General features: G+C 34.2%; 1 protein-coding gene across 3 annotated transcripts in view; it reads left to right on the plus strand.

Annotated features, from left to right (window-relative positions):
- SNX16 (sorting nexin 16) overlaps window positions 1–23,166 on the plus strand; it is a 35,430-nt gene extending 12,264 nt beyond the window's left edge. For all 3 annotated transcript variants that reach the window (XM_082601747.1, XM_082601745.1, XM_082601746.1), the window contains 5 exons: window positions 2,829–2,977; window positions 15,580–15,649; window positions 19,621–19,757; window positions 20,280–20,399; window positions 21,132–23,166. In XM_082601747.1, coding sequence (XP_082457873.1) covers window positions 2,829–2,977; window positions 15,580–15,649; window positions 19,621–19,757; window positions 20,280–20,399; window positions 21,132–21,228 — 573 coding nt within the window. In that variant the 3' untranslated portion in view covers window positions 21,229–23,166. The remainder of the gene's footprint in view (window positions 1–2,828; window positions 2,978–15,579; window positions 15,650–19,620; window positions 19,758–20,279; window positions 20,400–21,131) is intronic.
- The last annotated feature ends 369 nt before the right edge of the window (window positions 23,167–23,535 follow it).

Consider the following 23,535-nt stretch of genomic DNA (forward strand, 5'->3'; position numbering starts at 1 on the left):
ATTCTCTCTGGTTGTCTAGTCATGATTAAAAGTTGGGTACTAAAAGCTAATTGGAATCTCTTACTCCATGGGTGAGGCTTATGTTGACTTTAAGATTCACTGTATAATGGGGAAGGAGGGCTGTGTTGGAGAACTTCTGATGTCAGGATCTTAAGATCTTTCCTATTGGATTGATCAGACTCTCCAGAGAAGTGTTTTCCAATCTCCTGCCTTGTGCTGCCACTTTGTAAGCAATTTGAGGTCTCTGTAAGTATAAACCTGGTATAAATTTTTCTGCAGTTTGGGTTTTCTTCACTCTCCTGAGTCAATTGCTACTCTCTTCTCTACTTTTTGGTTTCCAGTATGTTGTTTTATGTTTTTTTTTTCTCTTCACTGTAGTTTTAGCAGGGCTGCAGAAAGAGAGAATTAGATGAGTGTACTCAGTTCTCCAGCTTAATCCAAAACTTATGTGCATTACTTTTTTAAAGGCTTTTTATGGAAACATCAAATGCCTATTATGATGTCATTTCACAGGAAATCTATTAATGTTTAATTTAATGAAATATAAAAACTAGCCTTTACTAAAGTTATTTCAAGCTAATGTATAGTTCTCAAATTGTCCTTTGTTCAAAATAAAGTTATTGAGTAAGCACTCATAATATAAACACTTGGTGAGGGCTCAAATGTGGAGCAACTCACTCTTCTCTGAGGATTATTTTTTTAGGGGAAAAAAATCTAACCATGCATGTGGACATATGTGACATTTAAATTTTAAAGCTTGAAATTAATAAAAATACTATTTTTATTTTCTCCTTATGGCTTTTATTACTTGCATTGCATACACAGTAAACAACCAGACACCAAGGCCAAAATTATCTGTTTACATCTTGAAATCAAATCAGGGTTTTCAGGATAGAAATATAGACAGAATTTATGTTTTATATTTTTACTTAGCAATTTACCCTGTGAATTTTCTCTTTTGCTAGTCTTTTTTCTTACATTGTGATATTTTGTCTTATATTTAAGTATAGAAATTTGAACAGTACATGATTTCATTTCATTCATTTATTGAACGTAAATTGTTGGCTGCTTGTAATGTAGCAGGCATTATGCTAGACATTGGGGGTGCAACTATGAATAAGACAATCATTGCAACGTAGAATGATTCTAAGACTTAGCTGTACTTTGGGCTTCCCTGGAAAACTTTTTAAAATTACAATGCCCAGGCCATATCCCAACTAATTAAATGCAAATATATCAGAGATAGGACACAGTCATTAATACAAGATCCTCATTAATTATCCTCAGAAAAGAGGGAGCTGTTCTACAATAGAGCCCTCACAAAGTGTCTGTATTATGAGTTCTTACTCAAAGTTCCTTGGGTGATTCCAATGTGCAACCAAGGTTTAGAAGACTGGTCTGGTAGAAGAGTCCAAAATTAAATAAACGTTACTTAATTTACATCGTGATAAATGTCATTTAAAAAATAATGATTTGAGAATGTGTGGCAGATTGTCTTTTCTAAAAATGTATGCAGCAATATTCTCAGTCCCATATGCTCTTCCAGAATCTTGCCACTGACTATCAAGAAGTAGAATCTGTTTCCTCTCCCCCTTGAACGTGGGTGAGCTTGTGACTGATCTAACCAATAGAGGACAGTGGAACTGATGCTGTGGGATGATGAGGCTAGATCATAAGAAGCATACAGCTTCATCCTGGCTTTCTCTCTTGGGATGCTCCCCTTTGAAACCCAGACTTTATGCTGTGAGGAAGTCCAAGATACATGGAGAGGCCATGTTAGGCTTGTGACTGACAGCCCCAGCTAATGTCTCAGCCAACAAGCAGCATGATCCAGTATAAATATGTGGGAATGAACTTCAGTGGCTTCCAGCTCCCAACTTCAAGTTTCCAGCTGAGGTTCTAATTCATTGTGACAAAACAATGCATCCTCACCATTCCCTGTACAAATTACCAGCCCACAGAGTCCATGGCCTAATAAGTGGTTATTTTACACCACTGAGTTTTGAGATAACTTGTTATCCAGTTATAGTCACTTGACCAGAGTGTATAAAGGGAAATCTAACCTAGCTTAAAAGTTGGAAGAGTCTTTCCTAAGAATGTAAAATTTAAGCCAAATATGCAAAATTTATCGTAAGCCAAAATGTAAAAGCTAAGACTATAAACATCTTATGAAAAAACGTGAAAGAAAATTTTTGTAACCTTGGAGTGAGTAACGATTTCTTAGATAGTATCTAAAAAAGCATAAACCATAAAAGAAAAAAATGGATGAATTAGGTTACATTAAAATTTTTTAAGTGTGCTCTGTTAAGACGGTTAACATGAAAAATCAAGCCACAGTCTGAGAGAATATATTTGTCATACATATATCTGACAGAGGCCTTCTATCTAGAATATATAAAGAACTCTGACAACTTAAAAGACAAGTAACCCAGTTTTTTTAAAGCAGAGGGTTCAGAAGATTTAAATAGATAATTCGCCAAAGAAGATACGCAGATCCAAGCGCATGAGAAGATATTTAACACCATTCAAGAGAGGAATGTAAATTAAAGCCACAGTGAAATACTACTACACACCCACTGGAATGGCTGACATTAAAAAGACAGGCAGTGCCACGTGTTAGCAGGGACAGGGAGCAACTGTAACTCCTATGCATACACAACTGGTAGAAATCAAGAAATAAAACAACCAAGGCAGAAAAAGCATAGCTGAATTTAATTCTTCTATTGTAAGCTTGTTATGTGAATAGTTTCACATAGTCAACAGGATAGATTTTATAGAATTCATATAATTGAGTTGAACATTGTATCTTCTTTTTTCTTCTTTTTCAGTTAAAAGAGATGTTTCCAGGCTTTCGATTAGCACTTCCACCAAAACGCTGGTTTAAAGATAATTACAATGCCGACTTTTTAGAAGATAGACAATTAGGATTACAAGCGTTTCTTCAAAATTTAGTAGCTCACAAGGACATTGCTAACTGGTATGTAACAAATTGAATAACAGGTTATAAATGCATTCCAATAATTGGTTTAAATTAAAGAATAAATCTAGGACCATATATACTCAAGCACAAAAATATAAGGTAGCCGTGTTTATCTCTAATAAAGCACTAACTGTAATTTTCTTGCCATTTTTCAGCAAGGACTTTATTTGGTGTTTGATTTATAGTAACACCTCCAAAAAGTCAGCAAAGTTGAAAATTCAGTGTCCCATATATTCAAACCACCCAGCTATAAACTTGATTTTAGAATTTTAGTAATAATTTAAACAGAGTGGCTCACATACTGGTAGATTTTTAGTTAAATAACACTATATAATTTTGATGATAATATTTATATGTCTCCAAAGTAATGCAAAAATTTGAAAATTGTGAAGTCAGGTTAATTTATGCAGAGCTTAAAGTGAAAATACCAGAAATATTAAAAAGGGAAAGAAAGGACCTATATGGGGTTTTTGTATCTGAATATATTTACAAGAAAATTGCTATATGATTTAATATCATCTGGGTATTTAATTTTGAAACTTACATTATCAGATAAATTAGAAGCATTTTGAAAAAAATTACAGAGCATTTATAATGAAGCAATAGTATATTCTATGGACACCGTGTCTGTAACTATCTTTAGCAATTTTTCACATAAGAATGGAAAACAAATAAGAAAAGTGCCCTTACTTTTTTCTTAGTCTTTCTCTTATGTATATTACACATGTACTATGCATATACATCTTGCTTCTTTTTTTTTGAATTTTTAATTTTTTTATACAGTAGATTCTTATTAGTTACCCATTTTATACCTATTAGTGTATACATGTCAATCCCAATCTCCCAATTCATCCCGTCACCACCACCCACCCCCCGCCACTTTCCCCCCTTGGTGTCCCTACGTTTGTTCTCTACATCTGTGTCTATTTCTGCCCTGCAAACCGGTTCATCTGTACCATTTTTCTAGGTTCCACATATAAGTGTTAATATACGATATTTGTTTTTCTCTTTCTGACTTATTTCACTCTGTATGACAGTCTCTGGATCCATCCACATCTCTACAAATGACCCAATTTCGTTCCTTTTTATGGCAAGTAATATTCCATTGTATATATGTACCACATCTTCTTTATCCATTCATCTGTTGATGGTCATTTAGGTTGCTTCCATGTCCTGGCTATTGTAAATAGTGCTGCAGTGAACATTGGGGTGCATGTGTCTTTTTGAATTATGGTTTTCTCTGGGTATATGTCCAGCAGTGGGATTGCTGGGTCACATGGTAATTCTATTTTTAGATTTTTAAGGAACCCCCATACTGTTCTCCATAGTGTCTGTATCAGTTTACATTCCCACCAACAGTGCAGGAGGGTTCCCTTTTCTCCACACCCTCTCCAGCATTTGTTTTTTGTAGATTTTCTGATGATGCCCATTCTAACTGGTGTGAGGTGATACCTCATTGTAGTTTTGATTTGCATTTCTCTAATAATTAGTGCTGATGAGCAGCTTTTCATGTGCCTCTTGGCCATCTGTATGTCTTCTTTGGAGAAATGTCTGTTTAGGTCTTCTGCCCATTTTTTGATTGGATTGTTTGGTTTTTTTTAATATTGAGCTGCATGAGCTGTTTATATATTTGAAGATTAATCCTTTGTCCGTTGATTCATTTGCAAATATTTTCTCCCATTCTGCGGGTTGTTTTTTCGTCTTGTTTATAGTTTCCTTGGCTGTGCAAAAGCTTTGAAGTTTCATTAGGTCCCATTTGTTTATTTTTGTTTTTATTTCCATTACTCTAGGAGGTGGATCAAGAACGATCTTGCTGTGATTTATGTCCAAGAGTGTTCTTCCTATGTTTTCCTCTAAGAGTTTGATAGTGTCTGGTCTTATATTTAGGTCTCTAATCCATTTTGAGTTTATTTTTGTGTATGGTGTTAGGGAGTGTTCTAATTTCATTCTCTTGCATGTAGCTGTCCAGTTTTCCCAGCACCACTTTTTATTTATTTGTTTGTTTGTTTGTTTGTTTGTTTTTGTTGTACGCGGACCTCTCACTGTTGTGGCTTCTCCTGTTGCGGGGCACAGGCTCTGGACGCGCAGGCTCAGCGGCCATGGCTCATGGGCCCAGCCGCTCCGCGGCATGTGGGATCTTCCCGGACCGGGGCATGAACCTGCATCCCCTGCATCAGCAGGCGGACTCTCACCCACTGTGCCACCAGGGAAGCCCCCAGCACCACTTTTTGAAGAGACTTTCTTTTCTCCATTGTATATCCTTGACTCCTTTGTCATAGATTAGTTGATCATAGGTGCGTGGGTTTATATCTGGGCTTTCTATCCTGTTCCATTGATCTGTATTTCTGTTTTTGTGCCAGTACCATATTGTCTTGATTACTGTAGCTTTGTAATATAGTCTGAAGTCAGGAAGTCTGATTCCTCCAGCTCCGTTTTTTTCCCTCAAGACTGCTTTGGCTGTTTGGGGTCTTTTGTGACTCCATACAAATTTTAAGATTTTTTGTTCTAGTTCTGTAAAAAATGCCAGTGGTAATTTGATAGGGATTGCACTGAGTCTGTAGATTGCTTTGGGTAGTATAGTCATTTTCACAATATTGATTCTTCCAATCCAAGAACATGGTATATCTCTCTATCTGTTTGTATCATCTTTAATTTCTTTTAGCAGTGTCTTATAATTTTCTGCATACAGGTCTTTTGTCTCCCTAGGTAGGTTTATTCTTAGGTATTTTATTCTTTTTGTTGCAATGGTAAATGGGAGTGTTTCCATAATTTCTTTCAGATTTTTCATCATTAGTGTATAGAAATGCAAAAGATTTCTGTGCATTAATTTTGTATCCTGCAACTTTACCACATTCATTGATTAGCTCTAGTAGTTTTCTGGTAGCATCTTTAGGATTCTCTATGTATAGTATCATGTCATCTGCAAACAGTGACAGTTTTACTTCTTCTTTTCCAATTTGCTTTTACATCTTCTTAATGTGTGCTAAGCTCAGTGACTGCTTAAGATCTCTGCCCATCCCCCCTCACTTTCCTCTAATAAAGGAGCTATAAGCCAGACCCCTTTTCTCATCTCCAGATTCACATTTGCAGTTGCCTCCTTGACATCTCCTTCAGACAAACCTCAAACCTAGGAAAGACTTCAGTGACTTTTCCCCCAATATTCAGCATCATCCTCTACCTAAAACCCACACGTCATCTGGACACATCCCTGCCTTTATACTTTAAACACTACTCGAATCTGTCTACTTTTCTCCATTCCTGCCATCGCCACCTAGTCTAGCAGTTTTCTCTCACTTTAATTACTCCTTTCCCATCACTCATCTTCCTCATCCACTCTTATTTCTATAGCCCATTGGAGCCACAGTCATCTTTTGTAATGCAGTTTAAGTCATCCTTTCTGGTCCCTGACCCTGCTTGTCTTTCCAACTTCATGTTTTGTTATTCCTCCCTTGCCCCCATTCTCTGTACATCAGCCATATTGGTCTTGTAATTTTTTGAAGTCGCCTGCTCCTTTGTCCCTTAGGACCTTTCAATATGCTATTCCCTAGAAAGGCAACGTTTCACACTACTACCCTTGCTCCCCCAACCCTGGCCTAGATAACTCTTTCACGTTTCAACACAGACTTTTAGGTAACTGGCTCCCTGGACCAACCCATCACCTACCACCACCACCAAAAACTAGGTCAGGTCTTTCTCATAGTATCTTCTCTACTGGTTCTGAAAGTCAGCTCCTAATGCCCTAAGACACCCATTGCATGTAATGAATTAACTTCTCATTACGTACTTCTAGGATGCTACTAGCTATGTACCATTCTTAAGAGAATGAGAAAATAGTCACTCACATCATTGTCAGCAGGGTTTAATCCTGTCATGGAATCCCAGCTGAGAAAGGCTGCTTGGTACTTTACTTTCACAACATCTCAGTTTGTAACTATTTCTGTGATTATTTCATTGTGTTCTCCTATCAGGCTGTAAGGTGCATACATAGTAGTAGGTCATGTGGCTGGTTTACCCACCATTCAGTGTGCAGTGCTTAGCACAATGCAACAGAGAGTCCATGCTCGATAAGTACTTGTTGAATGAATGGCAGAACTGTTGATATTTGCTGTTGTACTATTTATAAGAAAAAGAGACTGAAACAAATATGACAAAACTTAGCAGCTGTGTGTTCCAGCCTAGGTGGTGGGAAGATGGATGCTCCCTACTTTTCTATAATTTTTTACATCTCTCCAAAGAAAAAAGAAAAAACAAAGGTTAGTGTTAATTCAGATACACAAAGCAGGAATAGAAACCAACAGTCTAAAATCATAGAGAAAGCCTTTGAAGAAAATATATTTTATACCATACCATAAAAGAAGACTTTTACAGCTAAGAAGTCAAAACATCATATCCCCTTTCTCTTATTCCTTATTCAGTAAACTCTTACGTCTCTGTATTGCAAATATGGTAAGTTAAAATCAAATTTATTCTATAAATGACTATACTCTTTCTATTTAATGAAATATTAAATAGTATGAACCACGTTGATGAACTCATCTTGTGATTTCTTGATTTTTTTAAACATTAAAAGTGTATCTTGGGCTTCCCTGGTGGCGCAGTGGTTGAGAATCCGCCTGCCGATGCAGGGGACATGGGTTCGTGCCCTGGTCCAGGATGATCCCACATGCTACGGAGCGGCTAGGCCCGTGAGCCATGGCCACTGAGCCTGCGTGTCCGGAGCCTGTGCTCCACAACGGGAGAGGCCACAACAGTGAGAGGCCTGCGTACCGCAAAAAAAGAGATATATCTTTTTTTTTTTTAATTATTGTTAATAGATCTGTATCTGTATGGTAAACATTCAAGATCCTGTTTCTAAAACTGCAGTCCTTAGAACAGTGATAATCATATTCAATTTATAGATAGGTGTTTCAGGGACAGAAAGATTTCTTGGTCAAGTAAGTTGGGGAAAGGTTTCATTTGCCATACCTAGAATATTAAAAGTTCTAAAAAGTGTTGCATGAAAACCTCTATTGTGCCTCACATTTATTGCTTACTTATTTTTGTCATATATCTCAGACATTTAAGGAATACAAGTAAGATAACTTAAATAGAACTCTAAATAAGGTTTGTATACCTTGTTTGTTCTAGGGTACTATATTTTTTGCGAGTGATGAATAACATTTTTTATTTCACAGTTTAAGCAGTTTCTTAATAAATTACTGTTTAAAACATGACTTGGCAGAGGGAAAAGTTATTAACCTGTATCCCAAGCATTTGCCCTTTGTCATACTAAGAAGGGTAAAAAGGAAGCTGAGGATATACTTACTGAACTTAATTCATTTGAAGAAATTAAGCTTCTGTTTGAACAAAATAATGGAGTTTATGAAGTCCTACTTGGCCTGATACAGATTATAAAAGTAAAGGGAATTTAGAGAAGGGGAAGATCAGTCCTGTTTGCAGTGAATCAAACAATACTGAAGCAGGGAGTGGGGTTTGAGAATCTTCAACAATAGATTAACATTATGTGTGGGAGGACAAATAATTAGAAAATATCCAGAAAATCTGAGGTTGTCAAACAGCCATTTATGAATTCTTATAAGGGAGCAAAGGATAAAGACAAAATCCCAATACTTCTTTATAAAAACATGAAACTACATATTTAAGAATCACTACTTATAATATCAGTGAGTTTACCTTACCCTTTGGTATACCTGTTAGCATCCTGTTACAGTTGGAACGGCAGCATAGAAAATTAAAATTACTATCTTTATTTGGCCAAATAATTATCTGATATTAATTCTTTATACAGTTCTTTCACTTTCCGTTTTGATTCCTTAGCACCTCATGACACAGTTATTTGTTAACCTTCATGTTGGCTAAGAGCTTGCCAGTACACAACTGGCAACTCTTAATATTACAACTTCTCTAACTATAACAAAACAGAAGTGAAATAAGAACTGAAGGGATGTTAAGAATTGTTGGTTTAGATGTTTTAAGAGAATGTTATTTTCAGATGCATTTGGAGAATACAAAGTAAGAAAAAATAAAAATGTTAATATTTTTATGATAAAGGATTTATTGTTGGTTTTTGTTTGTTTGATAAATGTTTATTTAGGTCTTACTATATATAAGGTATTACAGCTACACAAAGGTGCATTAGATACTAATCCTTTATTCAAGAAAACTGAATAGGAAGAAGACACACCCAAAAGAACTATAATGAATAGAGCTCGATGTCTTTCAGAAGAGGAGGAGAGGGAACTTTTGACTGAGAGAATTAGAGGAGGCTTCCTAGAGGATGATATTTGAGCTGGATTTTAAAGAATTAATGCTATTTGAACCGATAAAGAGAAAGTAAAGAAGGACTTTCCAAATGAGAGGGAATATTATATCAAAATGCAGAAGCAAGCAGGCAAAGTCCTATACCTGAAACAGCATGTAACTCAGCTTGTCAAGGTGAAGGATGTGTAAAGATGGATAGAGGGGGATGTTCTCATATTGCATAATCTGTTATAGTTAAAATTTAGCTATTTATTGTTTTATTCTGGTTTGTGCTACTTTGAAATAATTACATCATTTAATCAGCACACCAAATATCTTACTATTCTCTGTTTTCAGAATTACTACACATATATCCTGATTTACCACATTTTTCTTCTTAATTCTTTAAGATACAAGGGTTAAAATTACATATTTTTCCTTATATTACCATTCATCTAAAAGGAGTTCCATGCCAAAATTCAGTGTTTTAAATTCTACATCTGTTAAAAGAAAAAAGTGCAGATAGATCTGGATTAACAGCAGTTCATGGTTTAAAAAATATATATTATAGTATATAGTATCCAAACATGAGGAAACAATTGAAAGAAATGAGAATTTACCCTTTGAAAACAAAAAGTACTTGGAAGGACATGATAACCATCTTCGCGTATTTGAAAGATTGTGATGGGGAAAAGAATTAATCAAATGATATTTAGCTTTAAAGCGGTGCTTCTCCAGCTATAAGTGTGCATCTTGTTCAAATGCACGTTCTGAATTAACAAGGTCTGGAGTGGAGATTCTGCATTTCTAACAGGTTTCTAGGTGATGCTGATGCTGCCGGCCTAGGGACCTCATTTTGAATAGCAAGACTAATGTGTAGAACTAGGAATAAGTGAACAATTAGAGGAAGCCCCCATCAGCTCAGAGAAAAAAGAGCTACATGTCATTTCAAGCTGTCTGGTATAAAAATGTATCTGGTATAAAAATTCTGCCTTTTGAGAAAGTAAGTTTACCTTAAGCATCAATATTTGAAGAGACTAGGCTAGATAACTATCAGTGGTATTAAAGAGGGAATTATTTACATGGGATATATTGGATTACATGACTTCTTAGGTCTCTTCTAGTTGTAAAATTCAATAAATCTATAATTTTTGAACGAGACTATGTAAAGAAACTATTTTTTATACATTTTCACACCTCGCAGGAAATTTTATGTGTAAGTTGTTTTTATATGTGAAGATACTGTCAAGAGAGGTTGAGTTAGTATTTTTATAAAAGAATTCAGTTATATATGCAATAGTTTATATAATGACAGCTCATGAGAATGAACACATTATTGCTAAGGTTGGTTGGATGATTTTTACCACAAAATATTAGTTTGGTGGACCTTCAGTTATGGACAGTTCTTTTAATGTAATAAAGCTAAATATTTTGTATTCAGATACACGTAAACTCTTAACTTATTAAATTAGGTCTCAAAGACCTTATGCAAAATTCAGTTTTCTGGGCTTAGTAGTGAAATAATTTTAGGCAATTACTTAACTGATTTTTTTAAACATATGCATTTATTTTTTATATATTAATTTATTTATTTTATTTATTTACTTTTGGCTTCGTTGCTGCGTGCGGGCTTTCTCTAGCTGCGGTGAGCAGAGACTACTCTTCGTTGCGGTGCATGGGCTTCTCATTGCTGTGGCTTGTCTTGTTGTGGAGCATGGGCTCTAAGTGCCCCGACTTCAGTAGCTGTGGCTTGCAGGTCTAGAACGCAGGCTCAGTAGTTGTGGTGCATGGGCTTAGTTGCTCCGTGGCATGTGGGATCTTCCCGGACCAGGGCTCGAACCCATGTCCCCTGCATTAGCAGGCAGATTCTTAACCACTGTGCCACCAGGGAAGCCCTACTTAACTGATTTTAATTAGTATTTCCAATTAGAAAATGAAATAATTGGACTAAATGTTCTCTAAAAATCCGCTTTCAGCTCTAAGTTTCTCATATGCTATTCCTTTCATTGTGCTTCTTTATAAATCTTGAATGCATACCATCAGAAACATCCAGATTCTAACCTTCTTTTAACTCTTAAGGCTCTTGGTCTTACCTGTTGCTGTCCTAAGCTTACTCCCTCGTCAAAGTAGGCATATCTATTAAAAACTAAATTCCATCTCAAATTTGAGAGTTGTTCTGTATTATTTATCTACAATAGTGGATAGAAATTTGTTCTGATGCTCTTAATAGTTTCATTATTTTTTAAGAGCAATTAGCATATCTCTTACAAATAAATTCATTAATTTTTGAATACTTATTCTGTGCTATGCTACTTTATTCAGATTCTGTACATCCGTGGAACTTGTCATCTACTTTTTGTTGAAGCAGACTGCTTGGTAAGCAGAAAATACTAATAATACACTGTAGTAAGTCCTATGAAAGGGATCTCTTCAAGGTGGTGTAGTAATGCATATAAGAGTACTGAACCGAGTAGAGTATAGGGGAGGGGGATTTAGTCAGAGAAGGTTCTATGAGGAGATAATAGATGAGCTAAGTCATGAATATGAAGTCTGAGTTAGCCAGCTGAAGGTGGGAAGGATGTGCCAGGATGATAGCAGCAATCATGAAACAACATGATAGGCATGAGGAAGTACTATTGCTGAAGTGTCAAATAAGAAAGGCAGTAAAAGCTTGAATGTACACAGGTGCTTTATGCCAACGCCAAGACCTTGGCTTTGTTCCCTCTTGTTAGAGGAGGCATAGATGGGTTTTAAGCTGGGTTTGACATAAAACGTTTGCTTTTGAAGTATTTTTGTATTAGAAGAAATAAAACTGAATGTAGGGACACAAGTGGACTAAAAGTAACTAGGTGAGAGATAATCAAGATATAAACTAGGCCCACAGCCTTGCCTGCATATCCGGTACAGGAGGGTAAACGTGAGCCCTTCAGCTTCACACCCAGCAACCCATCTCCCTCACCGTGACCCTCACTGTCACCAGCCTTGATCCCTGAGTCCCTATCCTCAGGGTTGTATTTAATGTCAAATTTTTACTTTCTTTTTACTGGTAGAGAATACTGAAGAGAAATAGTAACTGATAAAACATTTCTATCTGAAATCCCTCAATATTTTCATGCAGTGACTTTTTATGCTTAATTTGGTTTTGACAGAAGAAGTATCTAGTATTTTTAGTACTTTTTTAACTTAGTTCTTTATAGACCTTTTAATGAATTGTAGGCATTAGTTTTAGCTTTTTTTTAATATAAATTTTGAGATAAAGAGCTCATTTAGCTATTAAATTACTGGTCTTTTAAATTGTGGAATGTAAACAAATACATACCCACGAAAGAAATAAAGGAAGGTATATTATGAAATAAAAGGTGAAGATTCACTGGATGAAATAGTTTTTTAAGAAGTTTGAAAATTACAGTAAAACTCTTTTAAAGGAAACTTTTTCAAGAGACTCAAAGGAAGAGTTTAAGCTATAGGGCAAATTTGCTCTGATAAAAACAATGCTGAAGGGTACCATCTCTGGTTCCCTTATATTCAGGCAAGTTAAGTCAACAACTGATCACGATTTTAAAATAGAGATTTCCCAACCACACTAAGAAGTTACTCTACGTGATAAACAGAAAGATAGTCTTTCCATACCTTTCAATTCCAGATTGTTGGATTTTCTCTTAGATAGGTTTCTCTCCTAATTCTGATGTTTTTCTTACCTTCATTATCATGGTCAAATGGAAACAAAAGTATTAAAGACCAAATACAGAAGAGAGATTAGGGGGTTGTATTGAACCTATCAGTGAAGAAGTAAATAAATAATAATTTTTTTAAATTGACTTCTATTTAATCCATAGACCATTTAATAATACAGATTCTTTGGTACTTATACTTTATTTGAATTTACTTGATTTGTTTATAAATTATACACTGATAATATATAAGAAATCACTGAACAGAGCCATGGCACACATAGGCAGTCAAATATTTATCAAATCTAAATAAGTTCTCTAGTCAGTGATTCTCAAGAAGGGGTAATGGCTTCCTTTTCTAGGGGGGTGAAAAGGTACCCGAATTTTTCTTTTTTTTTTTTTTTTTTTTTTTTGCGGTATGCGGTCCTCTCACCTCTGTGGCCTCTCCCATTGTGGAGCACAGGCTCCGGACGCGCAGGCTCAGCGGCCATGGCTCATGGGCCCAGCTTCTCTGCGGCATGTGGGATCTTCCCGGACCAGGGCACGAACCCATGTCCCCTGCATCGGCAGGCGGACTCTCAACCACGGTGCCACCAGGGAAGCCCCCATCCAAACTTTTGACCTGTCAATCCCAAGATCAGTTTATTTCCTGTGCCTCATTCTGCCTAATAGTTGGTTTTCCGATATACATAGTGGGTGGATAGAAAGTATAATATCTAAACCAAAAGAATGTGTGGTGGTCCTGTTCTTCTCTATACTATTAGACCAACTGCAGTATTCTAGAGACTTTGATTAAAGAAAGATACAGAGAAATTGAAAGTGGTCAGAAAGAAGTGATCAGCAAGGGGAAAGAATACAAATGAACCAAAACATAAGAGAAAAGAGTTGAAAGGTAGAAAAAAGGCACATATTTATACTCAGAAGACAGATTTAAGGTCTAGCTCTACCACTTGCACTAATGACCTTGGGTGGGTCATTTTACCTCTCTGAACTTTATTATCACTTGTAAAATGGAGGTATAATGCCTATCCTCACCTCACATGATTGTTGTGGAAATTGAATAAGGTAGAGTATGTGAAAACCCTGTGTGTGTAATGTACTTTGAAAATGTTAGAAATGGTAACCATGTGACGTGATAGATATGTTAATTAGTTTGATTGTACTTCATATTTCATAATGTATGTATATATCGAGTCAAGTTATATACCTTAAATATATATAATTTTTGTCAATTATATTTCAGTAAAACTGGAAAAAAATGTTGGCTCCATGAATGCAGAAGACCATATAGGCTTTAAATACTCACTAAATTTTGTTACATGAAAAAAGAAAATGAAATGTTAGTGTGTTGGTATTGCTTGCTAGAGGTATAAGGTTAGAGTAAACAGAACATTCTTGACATATTTTTAGGGTTATCATGTGAAAGAAGACTTAGACTTACCTGGAAGGGCCCCAGAAAACCAAACTAAGACTCATGAATAGATGCTTCAGGGAGAAAAATCCAGCTCAGTGAAGAAATAATTTTCTAGTTTTCTGTGTTATTCAAACTTAGGATGGTTTATTTTAAGAGATGGTTATAGTCCCTATTTCTGGAGGTGTTTAGACATATTCTTGGCTGAACATATAAAAGGGAGAATATAAGCAGCATACTATGGATAGTTCAACTAGATCACATTTACGAGCCCTTCCATCTCTATTATTTCATGATTATGAGTACTCAAGTTTTATCTCAGTTTCTCTGAGTGTATGTTTTTTTATTATCTATATTATGAAGATTTTATAATCTAGAAACTTCCTCCTCTTTTTTCTATTTTTGGGTTCTTTTGGATTACTTTCTTAACATCACTTCTCTATATTCATTTTTTCCTTTGGAAAGATTTTACTAAAGATCCCATTTATCTCTTTATCACCACCCCCTTCATCATCATCCTTTAAGTCTCCACATTTTTGTTTTAACATACATATAGAGCTGTCTCTCAATCCAAGATTACTTTTTAGAAAGAGGAGTATTTTGTAACAAGGAAGTTCAGGTTTCTACCTTCTTAACCTGTTTCTGGTAATTGAAAAATATAAGTATAACAATATCATATTATTTCTTTATTTTGAACTTTATGGTAATTCAGAAATGGGATGATCAGAATTCTTTCTCTTGAATACTCTAGGGAAAATATTTAAGTAAATTAATATAATAAACATGATTGCAAGAAAAATCTTTAACTTGTTTCACAGTAAATACTTCAGTTACTTTAGAATCATCTGAAGAAGAAACAAATGAAGTATAAATTAGAAATTGTATTTCATAAAAAGATAATGACTTTTTTAGACTAGTTCAAATTAATATTTCTTTGAAAATAATACTATCTTTTCACCATTTACATTGGTTTCCTGTACCATTTCTGATTTATGTTTTATGTCATGTAGTTTTTATGTAACATAAATTCACAATCTATTTATGTTCATAAGATCATAGAAATAACCTAAAATCTTTGTATCTTCTATAGATTTTATATTTGTATTTTGTTACTTGTGTGAAAACACATACGCCATCTTGTTTATTTTCATTTATCAGCAGAACCAACTTGCTTAAAACACTTTAGCTAGCTTCAGAGTAACTTCTGCTTTCTGCTATCTCGCTATCTTTTTTAAACTTATTTGTACCCCAGCTAATTTTTTTTTTTCCTTTGAAAGCCTTGCAGTGAGAGAATTTCTTTGTCTGGATGATCCACCAGGTCCATTTGATAGCCTAGAAGAAAGCAGGGTAAGTGCTGTATTATATATCACATGAAAAGAGGAACAAATAATACCATACAATAACTACATTGTTTTTTGAATGGAACAGCGAACAGCAAAGTTATAATTTTGGACCATGGTAGTTTTGCACAGAAAGCTTTTAATGTTTGAGTCAAAGCTTTCTTTCATTGAAATACATGAACATAATTCAGTGAAAAAATAAAAATTTGTACATGTCCTATAGTCTATGAAGCCCTAAAATTAAATTCTACATTTATTCTCTTTATTTATACCATTTCAGAAAAAAAGAAGATTACTTGGAAATTTATTTTATATTTAAAAGTAACATTTGCATGCTGAGTTTTCTTCCATCTAAGTATCAAAGTAAAGAACCTACAGTTAAAATCAAATTAAAAAACTAATCTTCAGAAGTAGAAGTTATTGTCTTGTTACCAATTCAGCTCAAGCTTAAGGCTACTCAAATTACACTACTTGACGTGTTAAAGTAGCCTACTTCTTGAAGCAATTGGCTAGATTCACAAATAGATTTGGTAATAATAGGTTAGCTAGGATTTATGCAAGTTTTCTTCCAAATGTTTAATAGTGTTTAAATGGAACAGATTTAATTCGTAGATTTGTAATGTTTTCAATTAAACTGAGTCAGTTCTTTGTGTTAGAGGAATGCCACAGCTTTTTTTTAAACAGCTTTATTGAAGTAAAACTTTCATCCATAAAATTTGCTATTTGCTATTTCATTGTAAATGTACAATTTAATAACTTTTAGTAAATTTGTAGAGTTGTGTCTCCATTACCATAATCCAGTTTTAGAAAATTCCATCGCCTCCAAAAAAAATTCTACAAGCCATTTTGTAGCCATTCCACACTCCCAGCCCCAGACAACTACTGATCTGCTCTCAGTCTCTGCAAATGTGTCTTTTCTGGATATTTCATATAAGTATAATCATACTGTGTGTGTGTATATATATATATATGTGCATATAAGTGTATATGTGTACCTATATATATACAATCTCATATACAATATGCATAATATTGTATATGCATAATATATACAATATGCAATAGTATACAGTATATATAATCTTTGCATCTAGTTTCGTTCACTTAACATAATGTTTTTGAGCATTATCCATGTTATAGTCTCTCTCAGTATTTCATTACTTTTATGATTGAATGGTTTTCTGTTGTGCACATATACCACATTTTGTTTATCCAGTCACCAGCTGAGGGATATTTAGATTGTTTCCAGTTTTGTGTTATTATGAATAATGCTGCTATGAACAATTTCAGAGAAGGCTTTTTGTGGATATACGTTTTCATCTCTCTTGGGTTGATCCCTAAGAGTAGAATGTTTAGTTATATGGTAAATTATGTTTAACTTTTTTAAGAGACTTTCAAAGAGTTTTCCCAAGTGGCTATGCCATTTTACATTCCCACGAGTAGTGTATGAGAGTTCCAGTTTCTCCATGTCCTCACAAACACTTGATATTATCTGTCTGTTGGATTATGACCATTCTTGTAGGTGTGAAATGGTATTTCATTATAGTTTTAATTTGTATATCCATAATGATTTTTATGTTAATCACTTTTTCATGTGCTTTTATGCCATTTGTATGTTTTCTTTGATGAATTGTCTCTTTGAGCCTTTGGCTTATTTTTTTAATTGAGTTGTTTGTCTTATTGAGTTGTAAGAATTCATTATTTTGGAGACAGGTCCTTTATCAAATATATGATTTGCAAATATTTTCTCATAGGCTGTATGTGTCTTTTTATCTTCTTAATGGTATCTTTTGAAGTTCTGTTTTTAATTATAATGAAGGTCACTTTATCACATCCTTTATGGCTTATGCTTTTGGTATTGTATCATAAGAACTCTTTGCCTAACACAGGGCCACCAGGATTTTCTCCTATTTGTTTTTCTAGAAGTTTTATAGTTTTAACTCTAACATCCATACTGAGCTAATTTTGTATAAGGTGTGAAGTGAGGATCTTAAGTTTCTATAGATATTAAAATGTGTCAGTACCCTGTGTTGAATTGTATTGGCACCTTTTATCAAAAGTCAAATGAACATGAAAGGAAGGGTTTGCTTCTGCATTCTTCTCTTTCACTGATCGCATTACCTAGCCTTATTGCCAATACTGCACAGTAGAAATGAGTATAGAGAGTAGATGAGTATAGTGGGATGTTGATGAGACAATGGGGGAGGAGGAGAAGGGGAAAGTGGAAAAGACTGGGTTACCTGGGGCATAGAAAGTAGCGAAATGCAGTGATCTAAGATGTTTGCCTGGTGGCTTTGATGATGAGGTGGTAGAGCAGATGTTCCGTTGGGAGTGCATTTTGACTTACCATCGGTACATACAATTGAAGGGGACCAATAGGCATATGAATGATATCTGTGTACTCAGGAAAGGTCTGGGCTGGAGATGAACAGAAAAAAAAAATTGGAAGTCGATAGCAAATAGTATAGGTTATAGTTGAAGTGATAACAGTAATTGCCCAAGGATGAAATATAGAGCAAGAGAATATATAATCAAGGACAAAACTCTGATGAATGCCCACATGCAAAGAACAAGTAGAAATCTAAGAAGTAACTGTAAAATTAGGGGAACCAGGAGGTTTCACAGAGGACAATAAAAGAGGATTCCATTAATTTTTTTTTTTTTTTTTTTTACTTTTTAAGTCAGTAGTGACATGCTATGAAGTTGAGAAAAACAGTACTTTGGATTTGACAGTTAGAAGTCATTGTTAGCATTTACCTGGGTATAATTAGTAGAGAAAAGAAAGTAAAACTCCTGATTTTAGCCATGAATGGGGAGGCTAAATTTGGATGATAAAAACTTTTTTCCTGGAAATCTTTTTTTATTTTGAAAAGAACAAGATGAGTTAGTAGCTAGAGAGACTCCTATCAAGGGAGTGGTGGATATGACTTTGTTTTTATGTGGAGAGATTTTTAGGGTTTGCTTAATCAACTTCAGTCAACTTGATTAAATAAGCCTAAGGGCCAAAAGAGAGGGAAAGGTTGAAAATTTAAGAGAGAGTGTATGGGATAGGGCAGGCTTCCAAAGGAGATTGGGCTTAACTTGAAGAGGCACATATTCTTGAGGACAAGAACGGAATGCAAATGTGGTTAGGATTCTGGGAGAGTAACTTTTTTTTTCTGGTATAGGAATAAAGATCATCTGCTGGGCTTGGGCTCACCAGTAGTAACATATTGTAGGGGATTTGCCAGGGGTGAAGGTTTAACGTAGTCACAAAGGAGACAGGGAATGATAGATAACTAGGAACAATTAAAAGAATTGATCAGCAACAGTGAAAGCCTCATCAAGGTAAGTGACCCAAATTTTTTTCATGACATCATTCTTCATGGCAGTATGATTTTGTTTTTTGTTTTAATCTATTTCAATAGTGTTTAGCGTCCAGGGTATAAAGGATAGAATGTCTTTGAGTGAATATAGTAAAAGGAGAAGCAAGGGAAAATAATATTGAAGGCACTATGAAGGAAATCGTTATTATAGGCTGTGTCTTCTGAGCTAATACAAATGGAATCAATAGCCATAGTTTTCTTTTTTATTTTTTTTCTTTAAAGTATCATCTAGGACTGGGCAAAAACAGGCTAAGGAGAATAGAAGCTAAAACAGTGGTTATTAGTAATTTTTTTTCCCAGTTATACACTAGAGAGATATCACATATTCATTTCAGGCACCCTAGCTTACTACTTAATAATTCTCAAGAAAAGGGACTTGTATTTATTTATAAGTTCCCCAGTATTTATTTATAAGTTCCCCAGTAGGTACTAAGGTAGCAGAGACCTAAAAAGATGAGGGTGGAGAACAAATCATCTGGGTTGTATACACATTATTTTGGTTACCTATGTTCTTTGACTCTTCAGTTATGCCCTTGAGAAAGGTGCTGCATAAGTAATTAATGTTATTCTTTTTCTGCATGTGTTTTTTATTTGCTGTTTGTTTGTTTTTAAGGCTTTCTGTGAAACTTTAGAAGAGACAAACTACCGTTTTCAAAAAGAACTACTTGAAAAACAAAAAGAGTTGGAATCACTGAAGAAACTGCTCTGTGAAAAGCAACTTCTTATAGACACTCTAGAAAACAGAATCAGGTGTGTTGTGATGTTTGCATTTTCAGTCTAATTCAGCTCGATACTCTGGGCTAAATGCCCTTTGTATGTTACAATTTAGGAAATTTCTGACTCCAAAAGTCTTAGACTCATGGTGTACATTCTTGTAGATTTGGAAATTGTCTGTTGTTTGATTATTTATTTAGAAGCCTGAAAATTTGAAGGACGGGAAATATCAGGAAAATAAAACTCTAGCTGTTCACCAAGACAAACATTATTTTAACCTATTTAAATAGTATCTTTGTTCCTAGGCATTTATGCCAGCTTTTCACATATGAAAGTTCTAGTTTGCCTTCTTGTCAGCATATATCGAATTGATGTTAAAATCATTTTAAATTAATCATAAGTACTGATTTCACTGTTGATACCCAGAGTCAAGTGTTTAATAGGTATATGACTACACTTAGAACAGCTGAAGGCTACTAACGCTACATGCATTCAGAACAATAAAAATATACCTATTTTATTCATAGAAAATAACTTGTTGCTGTACTTTACCTTCAGGAACCTATGTTTGGAACCTGAAGAATCACTGCTCGTGTCAGGAACAGAAGGTGGACAGATCCCAAAGGTGGAGTCCTCTGCACTTGAGGTTGATCAAGATGTCTTAGATGAAGAATCTAGGTATATAATGTTTGGTTTATTATAGCCTAATCATCTGAATAATTGGAGAGGAACAGTCATAATACTCTGTAGAGTATGTTTTTATGAACTCAGTGTTATTATATCATGAATCTGATGAGCAGACAGAGGAAGACTATAGATATTCTAGGCTGTCCCTAAAAATGAATCTTTGTCATCCAGCCTATAAATTTCGGTACTTATTTTGAAGATATGTCTGAATTAACTGGGCTGTGACTCAGTTAATTCATTAATTTTGTAACCTTGACAAATTAATCTCTCTCAGTGTCAGTCTTTTCCATGCAAAAAGTGGGACACTAATAGCAAACACCCTGTCTACCTAATAGGAATGATGGAAAAATGGTATATTTGAACACACATAGAATTTTTATTACATATAAATCCAAGGTCACCATTAATACATTAGTGATAGTGGTTAAGCTATAATTATGAGAACAAATTTTCTGTTGGTTAAAGGTCATTACAAACTAGATTTTTATTGAAAAGTGGTAGTTCAGAGAGCTGAAAGGGTTAAAAATGTATCTCCAAAGGTGTTATCTGACAATGACAACTTTAAAATATTAAATTTCTGATTGAATATTTAAATGTTCTTTTTCATTAAATATTTTTCCATTAAATATTTATTCTTTACATGACTTAAAAAATTTTTAAGGTAATAGTGAAGTGAAATAGCATGCATCCGGTCTCTTCATTGTGTTTCTCTTTTTTTTGCAGAGCTGATAATAAGCAATGCTCAAGTTTTAGTGAACCTGAAAATTCCACATCAGACATAGAAGTAGCAGAAGTGGCATATAATGCAGAAGACGACTAATGCATCTCAGGTGGTTCCTTCCATTTTTACGTTCCTGCAAATTTAGAATAGAGTAGCAGATATTTAAAAAGAAAAAAAGAGACTGAAGCATTTACAGAAAACAGCAAGATTGCACATATATAAAGTTTACATAAAGAAAAATTTAAGTTATTGGTATAGGAAATATATTCACTGTTGCTTTACATTGTCTTTTAGCCAAACTTTGTATGTAACACACTAAAAAAAATCTGAAGTTCTGTCATCAAGGCCCACATCCTTAAATACTGTGCATAAATTATTTTGTTGTTTTGCCAATATATTGCTCCAGACTAACGTGGGTGTGCACACTTTGTGTGTGTGTGTGTGTGTGCGTGTGTGTGTTTAAATCACCAGTAACATTAGTTAAGTGGACATAAATTGCATGTTGCTGTCTGTTGGTTATATACTTCCTTGTGTCTCAGACATGATATATTTTCATTAATGGTTTAAATAAGTGGTAAAGATGGATTGAGTTTTAAATGTTGACATGTTTATCATCTCTAAATAAAAGTTGCTTATTTGGAATGTTACTATTTAAAAGAAAACTTTCTAGTACCAAAGGAAAACTCTTTGAAAGAGCTGTAATAACATAGCTAAAGTGATAAAATAGTCTTGATTTTAAAAGCAAATTCACTAATATCAAAATACTATAATAAATGTTGTACCAGTGTATTATATGTTATACTTGTACATTTTCCACATAATTCTTATCTTAAATCTCTACCTATAGAATCAGTGGGTTTGCCTTTGTCAGAACACTACCTCTTTTTGCTAATCAAGGCATACTCTTTTGAAAATATAGATTGTAAGCAAATAGGCAGTTATACAAAAAAAATAAAAGAGGAAAAGCCATATATCCTGCAAAGTTCCTATGTCAACTCCTGGCATTGCATTTTTATTTCTGTATATGTGAATATGTTGCTATAATGTATTGATGCTGATTTTCTTCTTAATATATTTAGCCAAGTGATGCACTTTATGACAATTAAACTCTTTTGTGCCAAGTTTAATTGGTGAATTTCTTTAGTAAGTGGAGTTAGGAAAAAGAATTATGTGCCTTCACTATTTCACTCTTTACAGAAGTCTTCTAGAGTCTTTGAGTCCACGTTATGAAAAAAATGTTTATCTCAGCTTTGCATATAGTTGTTGAAAGTGCCTTGTTTCATTTTTATAGTATAAAATTATTTATTTTATATTTCTATTTTTCATATTGCTGTTAATAAGCACTGTAATCATGCTGGCATTTTGAAATCCCAGTTGGTATATTGAACTGCGTATGCTTTCTAAAAACTGAAGGAAACTTATTGGGGAAAGAATAACAGTCTCCATTTTTTTCTTTCACTAGCTAAAAGCTTATCAGTATCTTTATGTACATATTAAGATGTGGTTGTTTAAAATTCTACGGACGTAGATTAATAGATACAATGGCTGTTGTCAACCTTTGATCTAAAAAGGAGACTGCTTTTTACCAAAGTACCAAAATTTTTTAAAGTCTTCATCAAAATGGACAGGTATGCTCTATCTCAATATTTTCCACAAACTGTATTAGAAATGTGTGTGCTGTCCAGGGAGACAGAAAGAGTAAAATAAAATGGTCTACTTGTTCATTTCAAAATATTATTCTAGGCTTTAAAAAGGTTTAAAAAGAACAATCATTTAAATTAATCAATATCATTCTTAGTCTAATAAAACAAGATGATAAATTCCAGATATTATAGTGCTACATACATGTCTGTCTTAAAGTGAACAATACACTTTCAAAATCTGGCCTTTCAGAAGATTGTATTTAAAACTTTGAATGGGTGAAGGAAAACTCTTGTTAATTAGGAAAACCACTGTTGTTTATATTTAGAATTTACTTTTATAATGCATCTTATTCCCAGTATTATACTCATTTAATAAATTATTTTTTCAGTACAACAGTAGCTGTGTTGTTCAGATCTTGAATACTATTTTTCTCCTCCAGTTTCTATGTTCTTCTTCCTATCCCTTACGATTATTGTAAATTTAACTACAGTTAACTGCTGCAATTCACAGATGTGGAATGAGTCTGTGATTTTCTTTTTAAGTTTACACTTTATATCACTGATCATTTTAAGTCTTTGTAAATAGGTGCAGTGCACTTCAAATGTAACCAGTATTGATTAAAAATTTGAACATAACTGAAACAGAATTTTGTAGATAATCTTTTAACTTAACCTTTTGAAAATTAAGTCCATGTATAAGAAGTACAACCATAAAATTCAGCATTTTAGAATATGATCTATCAACTATACTTAGATTAGCCAT

Source organism: Mesoplodon mirus (assembly GCF_964341445.2).
Source record: "Mesoplodon mirus genome assembly, chromosome: 16".
Taxonomy (NCBI): domain Eukaryota; kingdom Metazoa; phylum Chordata; class Mammalia; order Artiodactyla; family Ziphiidae; genus Mesoplodon; species Mesoplodon mirus.